The 8469-nt window shown below is 36.9% G+C and overlaps 1 protein-coding gene across 6 annotated transcripts; it reads left to right on the forward strand.

Moving 5' to 3' along the window:
• The first annotated feature begins 1613 nt into the window (after positions 1-1613).
• Positions 1614-8045, forward strand: CYCH;1 (cyclin H;1). Of its 6 annotated transcripts, none has more exons than XR_015212743.1 (14): positions 1614-1837; positions 1926-1976; positions 2093-2168; positions 2263-2375; positions 2468-2541; positions 3835-3955; positions 4041-4109; positions 4218-4259; positions 5684-5761; positions 6245-6303; positions 6396-6480; positions 7206-7297; positions 7418-7532; positions 7610-8045. XR_015212743.1 is itself a non-coding variant. In XM_086592169.1 (12 exons), exons 1-12 carry the CDS (start codon positions 1778-1780, stop codon positions 6571-6573), a joined length of 831 nt encoding a protein of 276 aa, XP_086448295.1. In that variant the 5' UTR covers positions 1618-1777; the 3' UTR covers positions 6574-6837. The 6 variants fall into 6 exon arrangements, 4 of the variants coding, with proteins under 4 accessions (XP_086448295.1, XP_086448294.1, XP_086448297.1 ...); XR_015212744.1 differs by having other exon boundaries at positions 1632-1837; positions 6245-6277; XM_086592169.1 differs by lacking the exons at positions 7206-7297; positions 7418-7532; positions 7610-8045 and adding an exon at positions 6571-6837 and having other exon boundaries at positions 1618-1837.
• Positions 8046-8469: the final 424 nt, after the last annotated feature.

Genomic DNA, 8469 nt, shown 5'->3' on the forward strand with positions numbered 1-8469 from the left:
TTAAATGTTTTGCTATAAGTAGACTATTTATTGTCTATGTGCGTTTCTACTGGGCATAGTTGTTTGCTCATTATACCTTAACATTTCAAACACGCCAGTTGCGGATGAGGCTTTCCCTAACCCTAGTGATGATGGTTATGGGGATTTGGGTGGTTTCCCCTATGCTTGACGAGGGACAGAGTCAAGTTCATTTTGGGTTGTATAGAGAGAGACTAGTTCATTCTTTTGTTGTATATATAGAGAGCTAGTTCATTTTGATGTAATACTTTCGATGTAATTGAGTATGATTACACTTAAACATTTTGTGGATATATAGATATATCACTGTTGTTTAGAAAGTTGGTTTGTATATATATGGTTGTTGGAAGGATGAATTATGCGATGTCCAGGTTTTATGACAGGTTTTTGTATACGAAACATCGATTAAACAAAGGAAACTCCGCCGAAATTTCGTTAGAATTGGGATAGTGTCGGCCTCGAGATTCACTCCTCGTACTCGGGTCTCGGGATGTGTGTTGGGTCTCGGGGCATGACAGTGGGTGTTTCTCGATTTCATAACGCGGTGGAAAATTGAACCTAAGTTCAATTTCGTCCTCCTCTCCCACATTTTGCGTTCTTGACGACGATCATTTTTGCCATTTTTTTTTGGATATTTTGACATTTCCAAACCATCGGGAATGTTCTTCATGTGGTGAGGTTGGTGGGGATGCATTGGGGGGAAGTCATTAGGAATGGAAGTTTGTGATAAAAAGTTGTTAATGGAGGCTAGAAAATCGCAATGGAGGCTGGAAAGAAAGTGAAAATGGAGCCTGTTCGCGTCTGTTCATAACAAGTCATCAGACGGGATGTTAGATTCCGTCTGGTTATAAAATAACAGACGGGATGTTACATTCCGTCTGGTTATAAAATATCAGACAGGATGTTACATTCCGTCTCAATAAAAAACCTTCAGACGGAATCTAACATCCCGTCCGAGATATTTTATTCACCTTTGCATTGCACAATTCAAAACAATGAAAACCAATCACTTGGAAAGTCAGAAACTCCTCCTTTCTTCTCTGGCTAGAAGAATGTTAGATCGAGTGTCTCACTCTTTATGGGAAAAGGAGATCTCTTATGAGATAACTTGGGATCGTTGATCTCTTCCTTAAAGATTGGGATGAGTCGATGTCGGTCGATGGTGCACTTCCTGATGTCGGTTGATGGTGATGGTGCACTTCTTGATGTTGAATTCCAAACACCCGCAAGAGGTTCCCCACTCTTCTTTGATCCGTCTTAGGCCAAGTGGCAGCCTCAACCCGAGCTCCAGTGCGATGTGTCTGGAAACTCGGTCAGGGTGCGATTGATGACTTTACCGTAGGACTTCCTCGATGTTGGAGCTGCGGAGATCTAACGCCTCGTCCGGTCAAACTGCTCCTCTCTCTGCCCTTGAAGCTAAGTCATGGAAATAAATAAATAAATATTATATATTATATATTATATTAAAAAGGAGAGCCAAATAAATTATATACTACGCTCACGCCCCCACTACAATGCAGTATACTAGTAAAATAATCACTTCTTGACCGATTGACTATTTTCCATATATATACCGACCCATAAATAAGTAAGAAAATCACGTAGGTGCCCGTCTGAAACAACAGGCGTCAGGCAGGCAGGCCGCAGGCATCACTAAAACCCGAACCTTAAACCCGTAAAAAAAAAAGCCCAACTCTGACTAGCACAAAAACCACTCTAATTCTTCTCTCACTCTATTTCTGTAGCGTAGAATTTTACCATGGCTGATTTTCAAACATCAACTCATCGAGCTAAGTGGATTTTCACTCCAGAAGAGCTGGTAATAATTATTACTATTATTTAAACTGAAATAGTTATTTATCGTAATAATGAATTAATCTTTTCTTTTGTTGTTGTTAAATGTGTAGATGGAAAAATATCACGTTTCTAACCAGAGAGCTATGCAAGCACTCTTACAGGTATATCCAATTTTTTGTATGAATGCCAATACTGATGGAGAAACTTTTTAACCAATATATGGGTCACGGATTATCATTTTTTGAAGATTATACGTTTGAAAATTCATTTTTTGTAGTATGGGTCAACACGGATAGAAGTGAATGCTGATGGGACGTTGACTTACCCCGAAACGAAGATTGACCCAAATAAATGTATGCACGTCGTGTTACTCTCGTTCAAGTTTGAATCCGTTATTTTATAAATATGTCCTTCATAGCTTGTTAAGTTATTTTGTTTGCATCTTAGCTGAAAAGCGTTCAAAGCCACTTAGTATTGAAGACGAACAACTTATGCGGGTCTTCTATGAACAAAAAATTCAAGAAGTATGCCGAGCCTTTGGATTTCCAAACAAAATTCAGGTATACTTATTTTAGTCTGTTGCAACAAGGCTATAGTTATGTGGTTGTAACAATATTGTTTCTTAAAATTTCAAATTATTCATCCTTTGCAGGGAACAGCCATCATATATTTTAAACGATTTTATCTGCAATGGTCTGTAATGGAGCATCATCCGAAAAACATAATGTGAGATATGTTTTTCATTAGTTTGCATATTTTTCTTAGAATTCTGTTGTCTAAATGAATGAACTTATCATAGTCATAACAGCTCTGAATGACAAATGAGGAAAATAAGACCATCATTTGATACTAGAATTCAACTGTTAGGATTGTTAAGCATTCTCAGTAGGGCGCACGGGCTGTATTGGCATTCCAATTTCTCTTCTACAGACTTATAAATCCCTTTCGGGAGATTCGGGGTGGTTCACGAGGGAGGCATATAGGCTGTATTTGGTTCAAGGAATCCATATTCATGGAAAGTCATGGGTAGTTATGTAAATAGGGAGTGAACAAAGAGCTAAATTAGAAAAAACAAAGATGGAAATTGTGGGTAGATAATCAGCGAGAACTACATAATTCAAGGTATTTCCTTCTAAGGGTATTGGAATTAGGGAAAACAACTTGATTTATGGCAAATTGGTGATTTGGTGGTCACTTTCCTTAAATGTATGGAGTAGATGGGGTAACTTCCCTTCCTCGGTCCTCCACTCTTCTTCTTCTTCTTTTTTCACTATTCTTCACCGCGACTCTCTATTTTATGGGAATTAAGATTCCTCAAACCAAATACAGCCATATGAGAGGTTGCATAGCAACTAAGAGCATCTCTAGGTGGTGGTAGTATCACTGCATGTTTGAGGCGAAATTTGAAGAAAGTATCCTCAAATTTTGACCAACTCTAGATGGTATAAATATATCGCATATTTGAAGTAGGGTCTACCACGCAATATTGATATCTTGTCGATGCGACATTACCCATCGTCGTCCCAAGTTGAAAAAAAGTTGAAAAAAAAAAAACCCACGTGACATTCCCATCGCCGCTACCAAATTGAAAAAGTAAAAAAAAAATAACCCATGACATTGACATTGGTAGCGACATTAGTAATGGCGCGGTGTGTTGGTCAAAGTAAAAAAAAAAGTTTGGGCGACATTAGGAAATCCCAAATTTGCATCCACGAATGCGGCTAAACAGGTGATACTAACGGATTTGCTTCCACCTAGAGTTGGATTTCCGCGAAATTCCGAGTTTTGGAAGCAAATTTGGAGAAATTTGGAGGTGATACTACCACCTAGAGATGCTCTAACGTATTATTTTTAAGACTGAGGTATTGTTCTCATCAGTTGAATGTTCTTGCATGACAATTACTTGGTTTTAACGTGTCTAGTCCAATGAAGAGTGATTTATGCCTTAAACTTTATAATTATATGATTGAATGGATAGCTTAGATCTTCACTATCTTCGTCACACTTTTGTCTATGCAGGTTGACTTGCATATACACATCATGTAAGATAGAAGAAAATCATGTATCGGCCGAGGAGCTTGGTAAAGGGATAAACCAGGATCATCAAATGATTCTCAACAACGAGATGATAGTTCTTCAGGCATGGATTTAAATTTCAAGCTACTGTTGCTTCTTTGTATAAATTCATTCGTTTAGACCACATATATTGAAACAACCTTTTGTAGGGCCTAGGATTTGATCTAATTGTTTATGCACCATATCGGTCGATTGAAGGTTTTATTGATGATATTGAGGTGAGTCCGGACAAATTTATGTTTTATCTTTATATATTCATAATACTTATGTCAAAGAGTAGAGGGCTTGGAATTATTTATTGCTAAGAAATGATGTTGATTTTCCAGGATTTTTGTCAAGCAAAAAATGACCAGCTGCAAATGTTGAAGGCAAGCATTCTACTTTTCTACAATAATATTTTAAAATTGTTATGAAATGCTGATTTGGTTTATGCTAGTACTTATTACTATAATTTTTTATTCTTATTCTTTAATCTAAATTGAAATACAAAGTGGGGCTGTGTCTTCAAAATTAAGGTGTTGACAGAGAGCGAAGTGGGGGAATCTATGACCAGTTTCTGGAGTCGATCTGTTGCTTCATTAAATCCTACATACATTTTGTCTAGAAAACCGCAGACAGATCAATAGAAACATTCAGTAATGCCTTTCTACTCCCACTGAAAAATCTATCATCTGCTTTGGAACTAAGACTAGTGAACGCATTAGCTAAATTATATCCTCGAGTGTGTTCTCTAAATGATCTGGCCTTTGCATCGTTTCCAACATATAAATCTTGAATGGTGGAAGGTAGCGGACTGAGCAAAGGGAGACTGATTTTTCCTTGCCTACAACATGACCCAAAAAGAAAAAAATATATATATGAACGTAACTGATATTATAATTTGAAGCTTGTGTAGCTCTACTCAATTCGTGTTGAGGGTCATAAATCTCAGTCCAGACTAACCAACTTTTCCAAAGAAACTTGTAGCCCAAGCCTGATTATCCTGCAGTTGGTCTATTTAAATTTCATGACTATTTGTGCTCTTCAGTCTTCATTCTTAATTTAATATAAAAATTTGACTTTTAAGTTTTTATTACTTAACATTGCAAGGTTCACTAAATCATGGATGTGTTGACTTAGTTGGAGGTCTGATAAAAATGGTATTGCTTATCATATAGTATGACGATACATATGGGTTATACAATGCTTTGTTGACCTTTTACTAGCTTTAAATTTACAGACTATATAATGTTATTATACATGTTATTACCAAATTTGTACCAAGATATGATTACAGTATTACACGTGAAGCAGTTGGTCTTTACTTGAGTTCTTTCATTGTACCTTTTTGCCTCCATAGGTTTTATGGTTCAAGACCTCAACATAGTGAAGCTGACAAATCTCAAAAATTTATCCTTTCTTTGAAATATGGAAGTTAAACAGTATGTGGCTGTCATTCATAATATACAGAATATATCTCCTTTTGTAAATCCTGTATTGCCTTTGTTCCTTGCTAACTGTGATTTACAGAACATTATTTGTTTCGAGCAAATAGACTGCCTTTGGGCTTACCTGTTACTACACATGATTATGGCTCCTTACTCTGGTGTATCTTTCAAAGCTTTTAAATATGTCTTTTTTTTTTTTTTTTTTTTTTCCTTAAATTTAACAGCAAATGAACTGCCTCTAGTTATTGTTTATATAGTTGGAGGAGTTTTGGTTCATGCATATAGATCTTGGGGGATTCATGATCCTCTTTATGTTTCGCGTTATTAGGAATCATTTTCCAACTTCTGCATTCCTCTTGATGCAGGATTTGCAAGAAACTGCAAAAAAGGAAGTTGACAGAATCATGCTCACTGATGCACCACTTCTGTTCCCACCTGGGCAGGTAATCTTTATCCTGTAGCTTGTTTTATGTGTTTGATTTTAGTAGATTTGTAGTAAACTAGAAAACCATTATACTGTATAAGTCAAATTATATGGAGGAGGCTGATTGGTATCTTTGTTGTTATCTATGTGAGAACAATTTTCTTAGAAACTGCTCCAGTTAGTGGGGAAAGGTTATATATTTATTTAAAGTTGAAGAGAGGAACAGGCTAATGTTATATACAACTACGTTCATTTTAAGCTTTTTGTGAACCTAGCAATGAGTCTTTGAATCATATTTGAGAAACTACGTTGTGGCCAATTGGCCATTAAGAAAATTGATTTTGGATAGAATTCTTTCTCATATCTATTTGTGTCATGCTGAAAAAGCTATACTATTAAAATAAGCCAATGGTAACTATGGACTTGTTTAATTCTCATTACAAGCAGATTGACTAATTTTTAATGCCCCCTTTGTTATTGCTATGTGTCTTTATGTGTACAGTTGGCATTGGCTGCTTTGCGCAGGTCAAATGAGGTACACAGGGTTCTTGATTTTGAGAGGTTCTAACTGTTTTATAAGTATCCTTAATATTTCCTTTTGTTCAAGGTGTGTAATTTGTTTTAGCTGATGATTCAGCCTCATGTATTTGCAGATACTTGGGTAGCATCATCTCTCGTCAACAGTCTATGCACACCAGTTCAGAGCTAATTGAATCTTTGGACTTGATAAACTCTCTGGTACTATTTCCCGTATTTCATTTTTGAAGCCAATGCCATCTGTCTTGGGATTACTCCAAGATAGTCAATATTTGCTCTTACATGTTTCAGTGATGCTAGTTAATCTGGAATTCCAGAATAAGGGACTGGTGCGATCTCTACGTTGCTCTGTTGGCTCTATCGGTGGTCTTATTTTTACATGTGCCTTCTTGGTCGTATTAATTTAGCTGTAAGGAAAGGGAGAATACTAGGATAGTGTAAATTGAGGACTGACCTTATGTCAAGGAATGAATTTAACATCTACTTGCCTTATTGATCTCAGTAGTGAAGGGGAAACGATTAACCAATTTAATATGACCATCCTTTCCAACAGTAAAATGAAGACTACTATTTTTGGTGGATTTGCAAGGTTGTATTTTTGGTGGGCTTGTCTTGTTTTAGCTCACTGTCTCCCATGGTGGAATATGAGCTGAGCCTGAAACAAATTTTAAGGCTTGTTAGAAAACGAGTCGTTCCTGAACATACTGAAGCTCGACCCGGTAGCAGCTTGAAGACTATTCTTACACTGTTTAAGTAACTTGGCACTTGAACTCGACTCAGGCACCGATTGTTTTGGACTTGCCCGACGTTGTTCTTATTGCAATCTAATAGTTTCAAATACTGTTGAAATCAAGACAAACACCGACTTTACTTCACCCCTTGCAGCTTATGAAATTTGTTCTCACTGGTCATCTCTTGTTGAACAGCTGATGAGATTTAGCATCCCTTCGAAAGTGATGATATGAAGCCCATAGATAGGAAACTGAAGTACTGTTTGGATCCAAGCTTGCAGGACCGAGTAATTTCTAAACACATCTCCCCCTCTCCCCCGCTACTGTTTTATATTTCTTTATATTATAGGAAGAATCACCTAATTCTTATCTTGCTCATAGCATTTTGTTTCTGCTCTAATTGACAGTAGTAAGAAACGAGAAAAGAGATCAAAACACAAGTCAAAGAGAACTTCAAGTGAAAAGCATGGGTTGCCTTCAATGTCTTAAGTCCTAGACTATCTTTGTGTTAGTGTGCTTCAGGTTTGATCTATCTCCCCCACTTTCTGTTTGTTATGTTATGTTACATGTGAAATACTTAATAAGGATAGCCCTTTCAGGTGAAGTGCCTCTAAAGTTCATATAGCCTGTTGCTGTCCAGCATGCACATAATTTTGTCCCCAGGATGATCCGGACTATTTACATTGAACCATTTTTCGCGAAAATCATGTCATGTTGCCATAAGCCCATAACATCTCAACAGGCCTGACATATATTTTTTCTGTTTATTTAACACGGCCCTTCCTTCTACAACATGTGGTAGACAGTGTTCACATGGGGTTCGTTATTAGCTGAACTACTTGGAAACTGACAGAGAGACCCATGCGGTTGCTGGTGATAGCAATGTCATTGGTGAACCATTTTTTCATGTTATATCGTGGGTAGAAAACATCCATTCTGGGGTGTTGGTTATGTATAATTTCTTTCAAATATTTGCTTGGACTGCTTATTAGTTTTCTGGTTATCGGCATTGTGAGTAATTGAGCTTGGTATCAACTGTTCCGAAATATTTTATAATCTCTAAAGAAGGCCATAAAGAATATCATTTGTATTAGAATTGCTGGAGTACAGTGTAAAGTTTCTTGATGAAAATTCTTCTTGTGCCATTCGGTATGTTATGTGCATAAAAGGAAACATCAGGTGAAAAACAAAACGGTGCAAGAATGCAACTAACAAAACGGCAGTAGACTCTAGTTATTTCTTTCAGGCGCGGTTCTCTCAGAATGTTCTGTATTTGAAGTGGCTAGTACCACATTGGAGTGTATAGCAGTTGATTCTTTCAAATATTCTTGGGACTATTGGAGTTTTCTCTTCGGATTTTCAATGTCTTTAATGGTCACTTGGGAAGGGACAAGCGAATGTACAGGTGATATTTTAAAGGCTGATCCGTCACTAGGCACTATTTAAGCCTTTATAGCAT

The sequence above is a fragment of the Coptis chinensis genome, chromosome 2 (assembly GCF_015680905.1).
Source record: "Coptis chinensis isolate HL-2020 chromosome 2, ASM1568090v1, whole genome shotgun sequence".
Classification (NCBI taxonomy): Eukaryota; Viridiplantae; Streptophyta; class Magnoliopsida; order Ranunculales; family Ranunculaceae; genus Coptis; species Coptis chinensis.